General features: G+C 39.8%; 1 protein-coding gene across 1 annotated transcript in view; it reads right to left on the bottom strand.

Annotated features, from left to right (window-relative positions):
- MAGI2 (membrane associated guanylate kinase, WW and PDZ domain containing 2) overlaps nt 1–21,618 on the bottom strand; it is a 1,553,247-nt gene extending 1,531,629 nt beyond the window's left edge. Inside the window, exon 1 of the mRNA XM_055420681.2 lies at nt 20,861–21,618. Within this exon, the coding sequence (XP_055276656.1) occupies nt 20,861–21,161 (301 nt within the window). The 5' untranslated portion in view covers nt 21,162–21,618. The remainder of the gene's footprint in view (nt 1–20,860) is intronic.
- Nucleotides 21,619–21,643: the final 25 nt, after the last annotated feature.

Genomic DNA, 21,643 nt, shown 5'->3' with positions numbered 1-21,643 from the left:
AATGAAGTCATATTCATCTTTTTGTCACCAGTCTCTAGTTCAATGTCAGATAGAGAATAGGTTACCAATAAATGTTCTCTAAATAATAACTTACTTTTGCATTCCAGTCCCCTATAATGAAAAGAACATCTGTCTTGGGTGTTAGAAGCTCTTGTAGGTCTTCATAGAACTGTTCAACTTCACTTTCTTCGGCATTACTGGTTGGGGAATAGACTTGGATTAATTTGATACTGAATGGTTTGCCTTGGAAATGAACAGAGATCATTCAGTCATTTTTGAGATTGCACCCAAAACTGCATTTCGGAATCTTTCATTGACTACGAGGTCTACTCCATTTCTTCTAAGGGATTCTTGCCCACAGTAGTAGATATAAGGTCGTATGAGTTAAATTCACCCATTCCAACCCATTTTAGTTCACTGATTCCTAAAATGTTGATGTTCATGCTTGCAATCTCCTATTTCACCACTTCTAATTTACCTTGATTCATGGACCTAACACTCCAGGTTCCTATGCAATGTTGTTCTTTACAGCCTAGGACTTTACTTCCATCACAAGTAACATCCACAACTGGCTGTTGTTTTTGCTTTGGCTCTGTCTCTTCATTCTTTCTGGAGTTGTTTCTTCACTGTTCTCCAGTAGTATATGGGACACCTGCTGCTGCTGCTGCTGCTAAGTCACTTCAGTCGTGTACGACTCTGTGTGACCCCATAGACGGCAGCCCACCAGGCTCCCCTGTCCCTGGGATTCTCCAGGCAAGAACACTTGAGTGGGTTGCCTTTTCCTTCTCCAATGTGTGAAAGTGAAAAGTGAAAGTGAAGTCGCTCAGTCATGTCTGACTCGTAGCGACCCCATGGACTGTAGCCCACCAGGCTCCTCCGTCCATGGGATTTTCCAGGCAAGAGCACTGGAGTGGGGTGCCATTACCTACCAACCTGGTATATGTTTTTGCCTTTTCGTACTTTTCATGGGGTTTTCAAGGCAAGAATACTGAAGTGGTGTGCCATTCCCTTATCCAGGAGACCACGTTTTTTCAGAACTTTCTGCCATGACCCATTCATCTTGGGTGGCCCTACACAGCATGTCTCATGGTTTCACTGAACTAGACAAGGCTGTGGTCCATGTGATCGGAAAAACAAGACCGGGAGCTGACTGTGGCTCAGATTATGAACTCCTTATTCCAAATACAAACTTAAACTGAAGAAACAAGGGAAAACCAATAGACCATTCAGGTATGACTTAAATCAAATCTCTTATGATTATACAAAGGGAGTGACAAATAGATTCAAGGGATGAGATCTGATAGAGTAGCTGAAGAATTATGGACGAGGTTCATGACATTGTACGGAGGCAGTGATCAAGACCATCCCCAAGAAAAAGAAAAGCATAAAGGCAAAATGAATGTCTAAGGAGGCCTTAAAAATAGATGAGAAAAGAAGAGAAGCTAAAGGCAAAAGAAAGATATACCCATCTGAATGCAGAGTTCCAAAGAAAGCCTTCCTCAGTCATCAGTGCAAAGAAACAGAGGAAAACGATAGAATGGGAAAAACTAGAGATCTCTTCAAGACAACTAGAGATACCAAGGGAAATTTTCATGCAAAGATGGGCACAATAAAGGAGAGAAATGTTATGGACTTAACAGAAGCAGAAGATATTAAGAAGAGGTGGCAAGAATACACAGAAAATCTATACAAAGAAAATCTTCATGACCCAGATAACCATGCTGGTGTGATCACTCACCTAGATCCAGACATTCCTGGAATGCAGAGTCCAGTGGGCCTTAGGAAGCATCACTATGAACAAAGCTAGTGGAGGTGATGGAATTCCAGCTGAGCTATTTCAAATCCTAATAGATGATGCTGTGAAAGTGCTGCTCTCAATATGCAAGCACCTTTGGAAAACTCAGCAGTGGCCACAGGACTGGAGAAGGTTAGTTTTCATTCCATTCCCAAAGAAAGTCAATACCAAAGAATGCTCAAATTACCATACAATCGCACTCATCTCACATGCTAGAAAAGTAATGTTCAAAATCCTCCAAACCAGGCTTCAACATTATGTGAACCATGAACTTCCAGATGTTCAAGCTGGATTTGGAAAAGGCAGAAGAACCAGAGATCAAATTGCCAAAAAGCAATAGAGTTCCAGAAAAACATCTATTTCTGCTTTATTGACTATGCCAAAGCCTTTGACTGTGTGGATCACAATAAAATGTGGAAAATTATTAAAAAGCTGGGACTACCAGAGCACCTTACCTGCCTCCTGAGAAATCTGTATGCAGGTTAAGAAGGTTAGAACTGGACATGGAACAACAGACTGGTTCATACTGGGAAAGGAGTACATCAAGGCTGTATATTGTCACCCTGCTTATTTAACTTCTACGCAGAGTACACCATGAGAAACGCTGGGATGGATGAAGAACAAGCTGGAATCAAGATTGCTGGGAGAAATATCAATAACCTCAGGTATGCAGATGACACCACCCTTATGGCAGAAAGCAAAGAGGAGCTGAAGAGCCTCTTGATGAAAGTGAAAGAGGAGAGCGAAAAGTCTGGCTTAAAACTCAACACTCAGAAAACTAAGATCATGGCATCTGGTCCCATCAGTTCAGTTCAGTTCAGTTCAGTCACTCAGTCGTGTACGACTCTCTGCGACCCCATGAATCACAGCACACCAGGCCTCCCTGTCCATCACCAACTCCCGGAGTTCACTCAAACTCATGTCCACAGAGTCGGTAATGCCATCCAGCCATCTCATTCTCTGTCGTACCCTTCTCCTCCCACCCCCAATCCTTCCCAGCATCAGCGTCTTTTCCAGTGAGTCAACTCGTCACATGAGGTGGCCAAAGTACTGGAGTTTCAGCTTTAGCATCAGTCCTTCCAATGAACACCCAGGATTGATCTCCTTTAGAATGGACTGGTTGGATCTCCTTGCAGTCCAAGGGACTCTCAAGAGTCTTCTCCAGCACCACAGTTCAAAAGCATCAATTCTTCGGCGATCAGCCTTCTTCATAGTCCAACTCTCACATCCATACATGACCACGGGAAAAACCATAGACTTGACTAGACGGACCTTGGTTGGCAAAGTAATGTCTCTGCTTTTTAATATACTATCTAGGTTGGTCATAACTTTCCTTCCAAGGAGTAAGCGTCTTTTAATTTCTTGGCTGCAATCAGCATCTGCAGTGATTCTGGAGCCCCAAAAAATAAAGTCTGACACTGTCTCCACTGTTTTTCCATCTATTTCCCAGGTCGCATCACTTCATGGCAAATCGATGGGGAAACAATGGAAATAGTGACAGACTTTGTTTTTGGGTGCTCCAAAATCACTGCAGATGGTGACTGCAGCCATGAAATTAAAAGACACTTGCTCCTTGAAAGAAAAGTTATGACCAACCTAGACAGCATATTAAAAAGCAGAGACATTACTTTGTCAACAAAGGTCCATCTAGTCAAGGCTATGGTTTTTCCAGTAGTCATGTATGGATGTGAGAGTTGGACTATAAAGAAAGCTGAGTGCTGAGGAATTGATGCTTTTGAACTGTGATATTGGAGAAGACTCTTGAGAGTCCCTTGGACTGCAAGGAGATCAAACCAGTCAATCCTAAAGGAAATCAATGTTGAATATTGATTGGAAGGACTGATGCTGAAGTTGAAATTCCAATACTTTGACCACCTGATGGGAAGGACTGACTCATTGGAAAAGACCCTGATGCTGGGAAAGATTGAGGGCAGGAGGAGAAGGGTACGACAGAGGATGAGGTGGTTGGATGGCATCACTGACTGGATGGACATGACTTTGAGTAAGCTCCGGGGTTTGGGGATGGACAGTGAAACCTGGCATGCTGCAGTCCATGGGGTGACAAAGAGTCGGACACAACTGAATGACTGGACTGAACTGAAATAATAACTAGATGAATTCTAGCTCTAGAAAAATGGTACTGAAACATTTCTGATGAGTCAGTTTACAATTTTATACTCCTGGATCAATGGTATAGACATTTGTAAACATTATATAATTCAAAAAATATTTCAAGTTGTTTCTGGCATGCATTGGTGGGTATATTTTTGTAGTTGATTTATTTTCTTGATTTTGTTCTATTTTGGATAATGTTAAAATAACTTTGTGTTCCACATATTTTACTTCTGAATGTTTATAATTTTCTGGAATTTAAAACAGAGGTCCAACCAGATAGAACTGAGCGAGGTATTGGAGACACACCTAGAAATTGAATGAATTTGTGTAACAAGAATATATATCTTGGTTTATTCTCCAAATAGACTTCTGTTTCTGAAGATGTTTAGTAATGCTTCCCAAAACAATAAAATGGGAATAAAATAGCTATTTTTATACAATTTTTCAGTTATATCTGTCAATTCAGTTATATACTGGTCTCAAAATAACAGAAAACCCAATCCAAATGGTTCAACATATCTTATGTACTGTCAGCTCAATAACAAAAAGTCTTAAGAAAGGAGTAGTTCTGGGCTCATTATTTTAGCAGATCATCACTCAGTTCAGATTGTCACTCAGTTCTGCCATTCTCTACCTTTGGTCTTTCTCCTCAGGATCACAAAATGGATACAGTGGCTCCAGGTATCACCTCCATATATAGCAACTTTCATAGAAAAATGAATATACTTGTTCTGGATCTTATTTTGAGAAACTAAGTCTCTCAGAAAGTCCACAAAGGGCTTCACTTTACTTTTCATTATTTAGAACTGGGTTATAACCCATTTCCTAAAGCAGTCACTGGCAAAGAGATGGAATTACCACGTTTGATTTAGACTACTTTAAATTCATCCCCTTGGGATAAGGCTGACATAATACAAAGCACGTGGCACAGCATCACATCAGTGTGCAGATAGTTGAACAAAACTGGCATTCTGTTCAGTAAGGAATGAGGGGATGGGGAAAGAAGAAATGCATCCCAGGTGGACAATCAACAATGTCTCTAATACCTTTGTGACTTTCTAAAGTCTATCTGAGAAGACGCGAGGGACGCCCGGCTCCGGCGGCGCAGACGCAGACGCGAGGGACGCCCGGCTCCGGAGGCGCAGACGCAGACGCGAGGGACGCCCGGCTCCAGCGGCTCAGACGCAGACGCAAGGGACGCCCAGCTCCGGCGGCACAGACGCGAGAGAAGCCCGGCTCCGGCGCAACCGACCACGTGCAGAATCGTGGCTGAGAGGAGCTACCCTGCGCCCAAGGTTAGGGCGGTGGCGGAGAAGAGCTGTACCACATCCAAGAGGCGGTGGCTGCTTGGGCACCGGAGGGCCGAGAGGAGCTGCTCCACATTCAAAGCAGGAGGGGCAGCCTTGAGGAGATACCCCTCCTCCAAGGTAAGGTACAGCAGCTGCGCCTTGCTGGAGCAGCTGGGAAGAGATACTCCACGACCAAGTGGAATATAAGAATCCAGTGTTTTGGGGAGGAAGGAACAAGATGGCGGAGGGATAAGACAGCGAGACCACTCTCTCCCCCACAAATTTATCAAAAGAACATTTGAACGCGGAGTAAAGTCCACAAAACAACTTCTGAATACTGGCAGAGGACATCAGGCACCCAGAAAAGCAGTCCATTGTCTTTGAAAGGAGAGAGAAGAAATCCAGCTCCACCCACCAGAACACCGACACATGCTTCCCTAACCAGTGAACCCAGACAAGTCACCCATCCAACCCCACACACAGCGAAGAAACTACATAATAAAGAGAACTCCACAAACTGCAAGAAGAGGGAAAGGCCACCCCAAGCAAAGCAATATAAGCAAGATGAAGAGGCAGAGAAGTACCCAGCAAGTAAAGGAACAAGATAATTGCCCACCAACACAAACAAAAGAAGAAGATATAGGGAATTTACCTGATAAAAATTTCGAATTTTGATGGTGAAAATGATTCAAAATCTTGAAAGCAAAATGGAGTTACAGATAAATAACCTGGAGAAAAGGATTGAGAAGATGGAAGAAAGATTTAATAAGGACTTAGAAAAAATAAAAAAGAGTCAATATACAATGAATAATGCAATAGATGAGATCAGAAACACTCGGGAGGGAACAAACAGTAGAATAACAGAGGCAGAAGACAGGATAAGCGAACTAGAAGATAGAATTGTAGAAATAAATGAAACAGAGAGGAAAAAAGAAAAACGAATTAAAAGAAATGAGGACAATATTAGAGACCTCTGGGACAATGTTAAATGCTCCAACATTCGAATCATAGGAGTCCCAGAAGAAGAAGACAAAAAGAAAGACCATGAGAGAATACTTGAGGAGATAATAGTTGAAAACTTCCCTAAAATAAATAGGGAAAGAAATAATCACCCAAGTCCAAGAAACCCAGAGAGTCCCCAACAGGATAAACCCAAGGTGAAATACTCCAAGACACATATTAATCAAATTAACAAAGATCAAACACAAAGAACAAATATTAAAAGCAGCAAGGGAAAAGCAGCAAATAACACACAAGGGGATTCCCATAAGGATAACAGCTGATCTTTCAGCAGAAACTCTTCAGGCCAGAAGGGAATGGCAATACATACTTAAAGTGATGAAAGAAAATACCCTACAGCCCAGATTACTATACCCAGCAAGGATCTCATTCAAATATGAAGGAGAAATCAAAAGCTTTACAGACAAGCAAAAGCTGAGGGAATTCAGCATCACCAAACCAGCTCTCCAACAAATGCTAAAGGATCTTCTCTAGACAAGAAACACAGAAAGGGTGTATAAACTCGAACCCAAAGCAATAAAGAAAATGGCTACGGGATCATACTTATCAATAATTGCCTTAAACGTAAATGGGTTGAATGCCCCAACCAAAAGACAAAGACTGGCTGAATGGATACAAAAACAAGACCCCCATATATGTTGTCGACAAGAGACCCACCTCAAAACGAGGGACACATACAGACTGAAAGTGAAGGGCTGCAAAAAGATATTCCATGCAAATAGAGACTAAAAGAAAGCAGGAGTAGCAATACTCATATCAGATAAAATAGACTTTAAAACAAAGGCTGTGAAAAGAGACAAAGAAGGAAACTACATAATGATCAAAGGATCAATCCAAGAAGAAGATATAACAATTATAAATATTTATGCACCCAACATAGGAGCACCGCAATATGTAAGACAATTACTAACAAGTATGAAAGGGGAAATTAACAATAACACAATAATAGTGGGAGATTTTAACACCCCACTTAAATCTATGGATAGATCAACTAAGCAGAAAATTAACAAGGAAACACAATCTTTAAATGATACAATAGACCAGTTAGTCCTAATAGATATCTATAGGATATTTCACCCCCAAACAATGAATTTCACCTTTTTCTCAAGCGCACACGGAACCTTTTCCAGGATAGATCACATCCTGGGTCATAAATCTAGCCTAGGTAAATTCAAAAAAATTGAAATCATTCCAAGCATCTTTTCTGACCACAATGCAGTAAGATTAGATCTCAATTACAGGAGAATAACTATTAAAAATGCCAACATATGGAGACTGAACAACACGCTGCTGAATAATGAACAAATTATAGAAGAAATCAAAAGAGACATCAAAATATGCATAGAAATGAATGAAAATGAAAACACAACAACCCAAAACCTCTGGGACACTGTAAAAGCAGTGCTAAGGGGGAAGTTCATAGCAATACAGGCACACCTCAAGAAACAAGAAAAAAGTCAACTAAATAACCTAACTCTATATCTAAAGCAACTAGAAAAGGAAGAAATGAAGAACCCAGGGTCAGTAGAAGGAAAGAAATCATAAAAATTAGGGCAGAGATAAATGCAAAAGAAACAAAAGAGACCATAGCAAAAATCAACAAAGCCAAAAGCTGGTTCTTTGAGAAGGTGAATAAAATTGACAAACCACTAGCCAGACTCATCAAGAAACAAAGGGAGAAGAACCAAATCAATAAAATTAGAAATGAAAATGGAGAGATCACAACTGACAACACAGAAATACAAAGGATTATTAGAGAATACTATCAGCAATTATATGGCAATAATATGAATAACCTGGAAGAAATGGACAAATTCCTAGAAAAGTACAACTTTCCAAAACTGAACCAGGAAGAAATAGAAAATCTGAACAAACCCATCACAAGCACGGAAATTGAAACTGTAATCAAAATCTCCCAGCAAACAAAAGCCCAGGTCGAGACGGCTTCTCAGCCGAATTCTACCAAAAATTTAGAGAAGAGCTAACACCTATTCTACTCAAACCCTTCCAGAAAATGGCTGAGGAAGGGAAACTCCCAAACTCATTCTATGAGGCCACCATCACCCTAATCCCAAAACCTGGTAAAGACCCCACAAAAAAAGAAAACTACAGGCCAATATCACTGATGAACATAGATGCAAAAATCCTTAACAAAATTCTAGCAATCAGAATCCAACAACACATTAAGAAGATCATACATCATGACCAAGTGGGCTTTATCCCAGGAATGCAAGGATTCTTCAATATCCGCGAATCAATCAACGTAATACACCACATTAACAAACTGAAAAATAAAAATCATATGATTATCTCAATAGATGCAGAGAAAGCCTTCGACAAAATTCAACACCCACTTATGATAAAAACCCTCCAGAAAGTGGGAATAGAAGGGACATACCTCAACATAATAAAAGCTATATATGACAAACCCACAGCAAACATTATCCTCAATGGTGAAAAACTGAAAGCATTTCCCCTAAAGTCAGGAACAAGACAAGGGTGCCCACTCTCACCACTACTATTCAACATAGTTCTGGAAGTTTTGGCCACAGCAATCAGAGCAGAAAAAGACATAAAAGGAATACAAATTGGAAAAGAAGAAGTAAAGCTTTCACTGTTCGCTGATGACATGATCCTCTACACAGAAAACCCTAGAGACTCTACCAGAAAACTACTAGAGCTAATCAATGATTACAGTAACGTTGCAGGATATAAAATCAACACACAGAAATCCCTTGCATTCCTATACACTAATATTGAGAAAATAGAAAGAGAAATTAAGGAAACTATTCCATTCACTGTTGCAATGAAAAGAATTAAATACTTAGGAATATATCTACCTAAGGAAACAAAAGACTTGTACATAGAAAACTATAAAACACTAGTGAAAGTAATCAAAGAGGACACTAATAGATGGAGAAATATACCATGTCGAGGATTGGAAGAATAAATATTGTGAAAATGAGTATACTACCCAAAGTAATTTATACATTCAATGCAATCCCTATCAAGCTACCAACAATATTTTTCACAGAACTAGAACAAATAATCTCACAATTTATATGGAAATACAAAAAACCTCGAATAGTCAAAGCAATCTTGAGGAAGAAGAATGGAACTGGGGGAATTAACCTGCCGGACTTCAGGCTCTACTACAAAGTCACAGTCATCAAGACAGTATGGTACTGGCATAAAGACAGAAATATTGATCAATGGAACAAAATAGAAAGCCCAGAGATAAATCCACGCACCTATGGACACCTTATCTTTGACAAAGGAGGCAAGAATATAAAATGGAGAAAAGACAGTCTCTTTAACAAGTTGTGCTGGGAAAACTGGTCAGCCACTTGTAAAAGAATGAAACTAGAACACTTCCTAACACCATACACCAAAATAAACTCAAAATGGATTAGAGAGCTAAATGTAAGACCAGAAACTATAAAACTCCTAGAGGAGAACGTAGGCAAAACACTCTCCAACATAAATCACAGCAGGATCCTCCAAGACCCACCTCCCAGAATATTGGAAATAAAAGCAAAAATAAATGAATGGGACCTAATTAAAATCAAAAGCTTCTGCACAGCAAAGGAAACTATAAGTAAGGTGAAAAGACAGCCTTCAGAATGGGAGAAAATAATAGCAAATGAAGCAACTGATAAAGGATTAATCTCCAAAATATACAAGCAGCTCCTGCAGCTCAATTCCAGAAAAATTAATGACCCAATCAAAAAATGGGCCAAAGAACTAAACAGACATTTCTCCAAAGAAGACATACAGATGGCTAACAAACACATGAAAAAATGCTCAACATCCCTCATAATCAGAGAAATGCAAATCAAAACCACAATGAGATACCATTTCACACCAGTCAGAATGGCTGCTATCCAAAAGTCTACATGCAATAAATGCTGGAGAGGGTGTGGAGAGAAGGGAACCCTCTTAGACTGTTGGTGGGAATGCAAACTAGTACAGCCACTATGGAGAACAGTGTGGAGATTCCTCAAAAGACTGGAAATAGAACTGCCATATGATCCAGCAATTGCACTTCTGGGCATACACACCGAGGAAACCGGAATTGAAAGAGACACATGTACTCCAATGTTCATCGCAGCACTGTTTATAATAGCCAGGACATGGAAGCAACCTAGATGTCCATCTGCAGACGAATGGATAAGAAAGCTTTGGTACATATACACAATGGAGTATTACTCAGCCATTAAAAAGAATGCATTTTAATCAGTTCTAATGAGGTGGATGAAACTGGAGCCTATTATACAGAGTGAAATAAGACAGAAAGAAACGCACCAATACAGTATACTAACACATATATATGGAATTTAGAAAGATGGAATTATAACCCTGTATACGAGACAGCAAAAGAGACACAGTTGTATCGAACAGTCTTTGGGACTTTGTGGGAGAGGGTGAGGGTGGGATGATTTGAGAGAATGACATTGAAACATGTATGTTGTCATATGTGAAACGAATCAGCAGTTCAGGGTCAATGCATGTTACAGGATACTCGGGGCTGGTGTGCGGGGATGACCAAGAGGGAGGATAAAGGGAGGAGGGAGGTGAGAGGGGGGTTCAGGAGGGGGAACTCATGTACACCTGGGGCGAATTCATGTCAATGTATGGCAAAACCAACCAATATAATATTGTAAAATAAAAAAATTAATTAATTAATTAAAAAAAATAAAACATGTTGAGAAATATTAAAAAATAAATAAATAAAGTCTATCTGAAAACATACTCAACAGAAGCAAAACTACTCAATGCTAAAAGTCAATTTCCCCAAAGATAAAGGGCCTTATGTTGCTCTTAATACTAGACAATGAAGAATTTTCAACAAATTTTGATGTAAGAATATAAAAAGATATTTTTTGATTCACAGTAGTTTGTTAGCATACTGCTTGGGCTATCAAAGACATCATAAATTTTAAACTGTTTTTAGTGAAGTTTATGGTATAAGCAAAGCAAATTAATTTGACGTAAGAAAAATAGATTTAAATTAAAACATCAGTGTAATTCAAAATATCATATTCTCCATTTCATGACAAAACCCTTTAGGACTCAATTAAGCTTGGATTTTCTTGACATTTTCAAATTCTCAGTAAAGCAACATTAGTACCTGTATTTTAACTAGATACTTATAATCTAAGAATCACTTAACTTATTTTTAAATGATTAATTCTTTAGAATTATAATATATCAAATATTCATTGGGCTTCCCTTGTGGCTCAGCTGGTAAATAATCCCCCTGCAATGTGGGAGACCTGGGTTCGATCCCTGGGTTGGGAAGATCCCCTAGAGAAGGGAAAGGTTACCCACTTCAGTATTCTGGCTTGGAGAATTCCATGGACTGTATAGTCCACGGGGTCACAAAGAGTCAGACAAGACTAAGCAACTTTCACATATACTCACAGCATGTTGGATTCAATCCTCTCATTTTATTCTGAGACATCTAAACCAGTGCAATTTAAACTACTCCGTAAATATGTTATCAAGTTCATGAATAAGCATGCTCCTTACCTCTGTCCTTTCTTTACATCACATTATATTACATTAACATTAGGGCATTATCTTAGGCATCCTAGCTCACCAACCACTTAGTGATGTGAATAAAAATGACTAAAATCCAAACTACCAAACTATTATCATTTCTTAACAACTAATATATATGAAATACAGAGATCATCTGGGCACTCAATGTCATTATGTCTTTTAGGTCTCTCATTATCATAATTAATAAGGGTTTAAAAATACCAATCATAGTTGAAAATTTATGAGTGCCAATACAAGCTTTTCAGCTAGATTTGTCACACATGGAATAATTTTATGTAACTCTTTCACTAAAACCAGACTGTCCTCTTACATTTATAAATGCCATTCCAGGATTATCAATTTACAAGTTGGCACTGAGAGACTTCCCCAGCAGTCTAGTGGTTGAGACTCCTCACTTCCACTGTAATGGGTGCAATTCCTGGTCAGGGAACTAGGATCCCACATGCTGCATGGCGTGGCCAAAAAATAACTTTTAAAAACTGGCATTGAACTTTACTATTTCAAAAATGTGTGTGTGTGTGTGTGTGTGTGTGCATTCATACACACGTGTGGGTGCGTTTCATGAACACAAAAAAGCAGAACAGAGAAATTTGCTATTCACTAGAGTGACTCTCCCAAAATGAACTGAAGAAAAGGAAAGCAAAGGTACTTCCAACCAAAGAGGAAAATGAGATGATGTTAGAGATAATGTTTCAGAAGAAATACTAAGAGGGAAGATTTTAGATGGGTAAAAGCATCTTTGATAACATTCCTGCTCTTCCAAAGAGGAATCAACTTCTATCTACTTAGACCTCAGTCTTAATAAAATGGTCATCCACTAAGTATATGAGTTGCCAAGAGAAAAGATTACAGTTATTCACGATCAGGGTGCTTTTGGAAATAAGCCACAATTTTTGTGACCCTTTAAGTCTTGTTACTTATTTAATAGCATAAATTTGACATGTAAGTTCCTGTAAATCTGAGGTTTACAGCACGTTACTTTGATACATTTATATGTTTGTAATATGTTGCCAATGTAATGATATTTATCCATTATATAATGAAAGATTACTATCTCTATTAATGCTTGTTATTTTTTTGAAGAAAGTGTGTAGTAAAGAGTTGCTTTAACATCCTTATAGCACAGACTGAAAAGAAAGACACAGTGGTTTCAACTGTGGACTGATCAGAATGCTTCACAGATGCAACACTGGACACTTCATATCTCTGAAACTTGCTTAGCTTGCAATCCAGCAACTCAGATTTTCACGAGTTTAGAGAATGTAGCTAGATAAATCTGTAGATTTCTACAGCACTCGTTACCCTTCAGTTCAGTTCAGTCGCTCAGTCGTGTCCGACTCTCCGCGACCCCATGAATCACAGCACGCCAGGCCTCCCTGTCCATCACCAACTCCCGGAGTACACTCAAACTCATGTCCACAGAGTTGGTGATGCCATCCAGCTATCTCATTCTCCGTCGTCCCCTTCTCCTTCCGCCCCCAACCTTTCCCAGCATCAGAGTCTTTTCCAGTGAGTCAACTCGTCGCATGAGGTGGCCAAAGTATTGGAGTTTCAGCTTTAGCATCAGTCCCTCCAGTGAACATCCAGGATTGATCTCCTTTAGAATGGACTGGTTTGATCTCCTTGCAGTATAAGGGACTCTCAAGAGTCTTCTCCAACACCACTGTTCAAAAGCATCGATTCTTCGGCTATCAGCTTTCTTGTATTAATATATATTCCAGCTAAGTATAATAATAAGTATAATCAGTTCAGTTCAGTTTAGTCGCTCAGTCGTGTCCGACTCTTTGCGACCCCATGAATCACAGCACGCCAGGCCTCCCTGTCCATCACCAACTCCTGGAGTTCACTCAAACTCATCTCCATTGAGTCGGTGATGCCATCCAGCCATCTCATTCTCTGTCGTCCCCTTCTCCTCCCGCCCCCAATCCTTCCCAGCATCAGAGTCTTTTCCAGTGAGTCAACTCTTCGCATGAGGTGGCCAAAGTATGTGTTATCATAATTTCATAATTTGAAAAATAAAAAAGAAAGCGAAAAAAGTAAAACCCATAGCTATTTATAGAAAAATCTCTGATTTCATATGCATGAGTTTCACTAAACTCAGTTAAAAGGTTCGAAAAATTATTCCATAAATTTTATCATCAGAGAAATCAATATCTTCAAAATATCGTTTACTTTGCACTATAAAGGTTTACTTTCTTCTGTCACATATTTGCAGCCATTATTGAATACATGATGACTGCCATGATTTTAAATGTGAAAAAAAAAATGTTTAAGTAAACCAAAATAACTGAAAATAACACAAAGACTGACAAGGATTCATGTAACAATTACAGGTAAAAATGTTTCCTAAGGCAAAACAAGCCATAAAATTATGTTAAGTATTGAACAAAATCTAATCACTCACTTAAAATGTGCATTCATCATCCTCCTTTATCTTTGAAAATAGATGCACTGGATGTATCTGAGTTAATATTCAATCAGTTGTCAAAAAAAGGAAATTTTTTTCCTGTTACTGCTAGACTATCCAAAGCAGACAGTACTGTTTATTAAATTTAAAACAAATTTCTAAAGCTTAAGTTAAAATTTTCAATTAATATTTTTAAAAATTAATTTAAAAATTAATTTCCAAATAGGGTCTTTTTTAATCGAGTTTGTAACATATCAGTGAAATGTAATAACAGAAGCAATTATCAACTTCCTATAATAATATGACCATTTTGAGTTTTAAACAGATCATATCCCTATACAAACCTATGTAAAATCAGTAACTATGAAACTATTACTAACTTATCTATACAACAGAAATTATAATTTACTTTTATTAAATAAATATTGTATCCATCCTTCCTGTAAACAAAAGAGAGGGAGCTAGGACTGGAATGGGATAATCAATCACAATACTAAGAAAGTTGTAAGACCCTATTCCATGCTTTTCATAATAATCAGACTGTAGTTTAGAAATACTTTTAAAATTAATATTGGACACTGGACCAGCAAGGTAAATGTTCCTACTGAATTCTAAAATGGGAAGTCAGCTTAAATGGTAAAATCACTGGGGGAGGCTGATGGTTGCTTCATCTTGAAACTGTTAATATAAAGAATCACTCGTATTGAGCTGCTGACATGTTCACAAATGCAAAGTAAACTTTTAGCTGACATTTGATGTATTTTTCTTTATTTTACATGGTTGACTATGAACACATAGGAATTAATTCTGTTTTTTATTGCTTTTCTTTATGAGGTTGTGATTTCTAGCTAAGAAATAAAAGTTCTGCCTTAAAACATGATACTTGTATTTAACTCCAGTCACATGTAAGAAGTATAAAATAAATTCCTAAGCTTAAATTAGTGAATTATAATAGGATTTCTATGCTTGTCAAGCCTAGAGTAAATGATTCAATAAGATACGGGGACAAAGCAAATAAATTATTGAGTGAAAATAAACTATGGCTAGAGTATAAAATAAATATAAAACAGATCTCTACATATTAAAAGGTGGCATCAGTGAGAGTTATTTTTAAAAGGTGAAATTATGTTCCATTCCATTTGATGGCAATACTTTTCACATTAATGCTTCTCAAAGATTTATTTTACTCTATAGGAAAACTTCGGAGAAGGCAATGGCAAGCCACTCCAGTACTCTTGCCTAGAAAATCCCATGGACGGAGGAGCCTGGTAGGCTGTAATCCATGGGGTCGCTACGAGTCAGACATGACTGAGAGACTTCACTTTCCCTTTTCACTTTCACACATTGGAGAAGGAAATGGCAACCCACTCCAGTGTTCTCGCCTGGAGAATCCCAGGGACGGGGAAGCCTGATGGGCTGCCGTCTATGGGGTCACACAGAGTCGGACACGACTGAAGTGACTTAGCAGCAGCAGTAGCAGCATAGGAAAACTTTAAGATTACTACTTGCAAATTACTCATACTACTAATTAGTCAATCATTTTCTATTTTTCAGTTAGTCTTCAATTAAGTGCAAAATCCTTTGAAAGTTAAAAACATTTCACTAGCTCAAAATGACCAACATGTTTGGAAACACATTTATGAACACTTACATAATGCTTATTATCTGCCAGACACTACATCATTTAAATACATAACTTATTTAAAACTCTCAAAATACTATTACTACCCTGGGCTAGATAACTTGTTTATATAGCCAATACCAAGTGGCATACTCAGGATTCAAACTCAGACAATCTACTTGGGAGACTACATTTAAAGGCTACTCTATCAAAATTCTTCAGAGAAATGATTCACCCAAGGACTGCAATGCATTTGAAAGCCATTGTTTAGACTACAAGCAGTCAGGGTTGTTCAATGTGAAAACTTTTTGCTCACTGTGAGAGTGAATGTGTGAATTTCAAGCAGCTAAAAAGGAAAGTGAGCATAAGAAATATGGGAAAAGATTTCACCATATAAATGTTAAGTATAGAAATGTGCTTAGTGCTTAGTCGCTTTGCACTGTTGTGTCTGACTCTCTGCGTCCCTATGGACTGTAGCCCACCAGGCTCCTCTGTCTATGGAATTTTTCAGGCAAGAATACTGGAGTGGCTTGCCATGCCCTACTCCAGGGGATCTTCCCTACCCAGGGATTGAAGGGAGTCTCTGAGTCTCTCTTGTCTCCTGCATTAGCAGGCGGATTCTTTACCACTAGCACCACCTGGGAAGCCCTTAAGAGTAGAAAAGGTGGCACTTAAATACATTAGCTGTGGTTTCACCCCAAAAGTAATCAAACACGACAAAAAAGCACACAGTCATATTTAGCATTCAACATCATACTATCTAAATTTCGTACATTAAAAAATATATTGAAAACGATAGTAGTATCCCCCATAAATTATGCCCAAAGATAATTCATTCACCTTGTCCTAAAATTTAAAGATACTTTATCCTAAAATAATTAACTGATCAAATTGCTTAAATAATTCAATAAATTCACATACTTAGTTTTTTATGGAGGAAAATGAATCTTGGAGAAAATTTGACACAATTTGTTTTCAGGTTTTCAAACAAAGGAAGCACAGAGGTTTAACTCTATGATACTAACTTGAAATCAGTCAAAAAGAAGCATGACTCTTAATAACTGTGGATCTACTTTCCTTTGAAGGTGTTTCTGAAAGGAGCAATAGGAGAGAGAGCAATGTACAGCTTCTCTAGAACTGAATTTCAAAGGTTTTATTTGGCCCTTCTTCTACATAGGAAAATTTAGAAAATTCTTTGCCTTTTATTTTCCATTGTGAGATCCTAAAGGGGAACATAAGTTCAGGCTATGCAGGTCCCCATGTGGTTTTAGATGCAGCAGCAAGGAATGTAGGACACAAAGGCCTATATAATTGCCTGCAGTGAACATTAGGGCAAATTTTAAAAGAAAAAGCAGAAAAACCTTTAGCACTTCAGTATAGCCCTCAAAATCACTCAGGAAACTTCCTTCAACTGCATCCACTGCATTAATGACATCACAGAAGAGAACAACTAGTTTAGAATTACATATTTTGGTGATAAAAATGTATTATTATAATCTTAAAAGCCATAGTTTATAAAAAATAATAGGATATGAAAATAAATGGCATTTTTCATATATGACTCATCACTGTGTGAATTAAAAGCAGTTCAAATTTAAAAGGGAATCTCTTTAATTAAATGGTTTTCAAAAATGGCTTTAAAAACATTTAAATTTTTGTAGAAAAAGTACATCTATTTGTTTAGTGCATCTTAAAATTCTGGTAGTTTACCTTCTTTTAAAACCATGATAATTTAATCTTAAAAGAACTGTAAAGGAAAATTGGCCAAACATGTAAACAAAAATTGATTAATGCAATTTTATATGGTGCACTTTTTAATAAACACTCTTGTTATGCAAATTTCTCCTTTTCTTTTCAAAATCTGCCTTAGTTTACCTGATTATGTATGTAGTTTCTATATAATACACAGTGTTGAATATTCAAAAATCAGTTATTAATATTCTAAATAACAACTGCTAAACAAACCATGTTTAAGTTTTTCAATTATGCTAGTTTATTGGATCTCTAGAAATAAAACTACAGACCCAAGAATTTCTATGTATTTTTCCAGTACGTGAAATCGGTAATGAAATCCAAATAAACACATAGACACTATATCTAAGGTTCTGAAAATTTCACTTTTCTTACAATGATAAAGTAAGCCTATCTATTATTTGACAAGGGAAAGAGAGATTTCGACGTGGGAATAGCATATGAATCACCACTCATGGAAGATTATAAAAGATTATATATTTTCCACAAAAGCTAAAAGAAGCAATTATTTTTGTTTCTTGGTTAACAGAGATTCAGAAGGTGAATCAGGTTCCTGTGGGGGTTCTGCAAATATCATTATAAGCATCAATCATCAATGACCCAGTGAAGTCCAGAACTGAAGGTTAGTACAAAATGAAAAGAAATTTTCCCTAAATATATCACATTCAGTCATGCCTGACTCTTTGCGACCCCACTGACTATACAGTCCATAGAATTCTCCAGGCCAGAATACTGGAGTGGGTAGCCTTTTCCTTCTCCAGGGGATCTTCCCAACTCAGGGATCAAACCCAGGTCTCCCACCTTGCAGGGGGATTATTTACCAGCTGAGCCACCAGGGAAGCCCAAGGATACTGGAGTGGGTAGCCTATCCCTTCTCCAGCGGATCTTACCCACCCAGGAATTGAACAGGGTCTCCTGCATTGCAGGCAGGTTCTTTACCAATTGAGCTACCAGAGAACCCCAAATATATCACATTATATGTCTATACTCCATGAGTTCTAAAAACTATAATCTTCTAAATAAAACCTAACATAGAAGTTGAATATCTGAGACCGTCTTGGATCAATTCATGGAAGGGTTTACATGAGATCTAGTCCAGGTACCCATCTTACATAAGAATCCATGGCATGCGGTCACTGGCCTCTATAAACACTCACAATTATGGGAGCTAATGAGTTCACAGTATAGTTCACAGATTTTTTTAAAGCTCTGTTAAAATCATCTTAATAAAAGTAAAATACTTCACCCTTTAAAAATTTCCACAGATTTGTCTTATTTTTGCCCTATAGCATAACCACAGGATAATATTTAATGATAGCTTTCATGCCTTCACTTTTCCAAGTTAAAGTCTTTCCACTTGATTTTATAGAATAGATTGACAATACCCCCAAAATCTCCCTTTCTTTCTTTTCTAGCTGCTAGAGCAACCGTCTGTGAAGGTCCATCTCAAAACAGTTTGCTCAGAATGAGTACATTAAAATGTGGTCATGATTACAAACTACAGTGGGATAAACACTTCCCTCATTAGGCTACAATCATAAGTCCAATTTATTAATAACAATATCTTAAAGTTGGCAGCCATTTTCCACTACAAATACCAACCTTGTTGTCAGCAAAAGCATGGTCATTAATTGTGACATAGACTTCTGGATTCAAAACCAGAACTTCACATTTACATCCATTACTATAAAATAGTATCATGACATCAAATATGCTAACATTAATGCCTATATTCGAGCCTCTGGTATGTCATCTTGGAAAACAGTAAGATACTCTATTTGCCTTCCTACCAAACACATTCTTCAGGTTCATACCGTATTTAACTCTGTGGACCGACACACAAGTCAATGTTCACACTAGCCTATCTCAAGAATCCCCATTTAAAACTTTTTTGTATGGCAATTTACATTTAAGAAATTTTGCCTGAGGTTTCATTTTTCACTGACTTATTTTTAAAAGTGGTTTATAGACAAGAATATCTCCCTAAGAGTGTTTCATACCTCCGCAAGTGTTTCTTGATAGTTGAGCATGCAGTGAGAATAAGTGGTTGTTCAAAATGCAGGCAATGACATGCTCAAGTCCATCTTTGAATCGGAACAATGTGTCACCAACAACAAATCTTTCGATTTGTGACACATATACATACATGTCACACAGGACTGTGAATGTGAGCTACAAAACTTATGCAATCCCATGTGGAAAATGAAGATACACTATTTTACTCCAGCTAAAGTTGTCCTCTTTCCAAGAAACTTTTGTCTCACTCTTCTCTACTTCAGGACCAGCATTTTCCTTCAGGCAAGGACAGTTTCGAGAATTCTGCAAGATCCCATCAGCCTTCAGCGGAGGCTCATTCTAAACCAGGTTGGAGCTGACCGGATCCTCAGTCGAAACCAGGAGGCTTTTTCACACAGTTCCTCTTAGAAACACGCCCCCCCTCCCCTCCCAAATCCGAAGCCAGAGGGGAGTCCGACCACAGAGAACTTCCACTCATGAAGACAACCCCACAGTAAAGAACATTCCGGTAACCACGTCTCTCCTCCGACCTCCAACTCTAGAACCCGCGGCTTGCGCCGCGCCTTCCTCGCTAGCCGCCTCCCGCGGGCCGGCTCGGGTTGAGCTCCCGAGTTAGTCAGTGCGCACGTGACGCGCGGTGCCCACATGACACGACCGTGGGCTGGGGGAGGGGGACAGAGGAGCGAGACAGGGAAAAAGTTAAGGCAGACCCGTCAAAGCGCCCGAAGCAACCTGCCCCTTCCCTTCTTTGTCAATTAGTGGCTCAGGGATCCCCAAGGTGTCTTCAGTACAGCTACCGAAACGGAGGGCGCCGGTCTCCGTTTGTCCTGTCACCCCCTATTCCTCCCCGCCCTGCTGGTGATGCCGCTGCACCCTCAAGTTGCTCTTTCCTCTCTTTCCTGCCCCCCTTCTTCGTTTCTGCCTTCTTTCCTTCCCTAAAAGCTCTTCATCCATTGCGGGCCATGCGGCTGACGCACATTCAATTGCCCCTGGAGCTCGCCGGCACCGCCGAGGTCAGACAAGGCCGAACACCTACCAAACGGGAGTGGGTAACTGCGCAAACAAAGTTGCACGCTGCACCGCAACCCACCCCTCCCTCCCACTGAGCCCCCCATTCTGAGCCCCGGCAAAGCTCACTTGCTCTGCCGGTTCTCGCTCGACCTCACCCCACTGTCGCGCAACACACCCCCTTCCACACGCTAGCCCACCCTGCCATGATGCCCCGGCGCCTGGAGCGGTCCAGCCTCCTGGTAAAGCACCGAGCCAGCCGCTGCGCTTACCTTGCTTGACACACTTGAGCCGGAGGGGGTCCTTGCAGTGTTTGATCACGGCCAGCACGTCCCTGATGGTGAGCCCCGCCACGGGGGTCTCATTCACTTCCAACAGCAGTTCCTCAGACACCAACTTGCTTCCGCTCTCATAGGCCACCTTGCCCGGCTTCACCTCTCCCAGGTAGGGGAACTGTCCATTCTCGGCGCCCCCCTTCAGTTCAAAACCCAGCTGACCCTCCGGGTTCCTGCCAATGACACTCTCATGGACTTTGCTAGTCCAGTGGCTTTTCTTTTTCAAGCTTTTGGACATGGCAGTGGGGTGAGTCGCCTCAGCTCCTGAGGGATTCCTTTGGGTTAGGGGAGTTGGTGCTGAGAGAATGAGGCTGGAGGAGCCAGGGGGCCAAAAGGTGAGAAGAGCAGACTTTGCCTTCCTCTCCTCTCTGTTCGGTTCTTTCCCTCTTCTTTGGATGGAGTGTGGTCCAGGAAGGGGGAGGATGACAGGGACGGCTGGGCAGAGGTAGGAGAGCTTGGGTGAGGTTGTGCTGTCCCTTGAATGACACTCAAGGCTGTGGCCCCGCAGCAGAGGAGAGCTGTCGTGGTGGCGGCGGCGGCAGCGGCAGCCTGAGCGAGCGGTAGCCGAGCTGGTGAGCGGGTGGAGTGGGGGTGGGGAAGGGGAGTAGGGATGCCGGGGGCCACTCCTGCGTGGTGCGAGTGGGAGCGCGCGCGCGCCTGAGTGTGTGTTGTTAGCTGATATCCATGGTAGCTGCAGTGGCAGTGGCAGGGTCCGCGCGC

The sequence above is a fragment of the Moschus berezovskii genome, chromosome 3 (assembly GCF_049115385.1).
Source record: "Moschus berezovskii isolate FMDL1 chromosome 3, NW_MosBer_1.0, whole genome shotgun sequence".
Taxonomy (NCBI): Eukaryota; Metazoa; Chordata; class Mammalia; order Artiodactyla; family Moschidae; genus Moschus; species Moschus berezovskii.
Note: the sequence above shows the minus strand (reverse complement) of the source record. Positions and strands in the feature narration are given on the sequence as shown.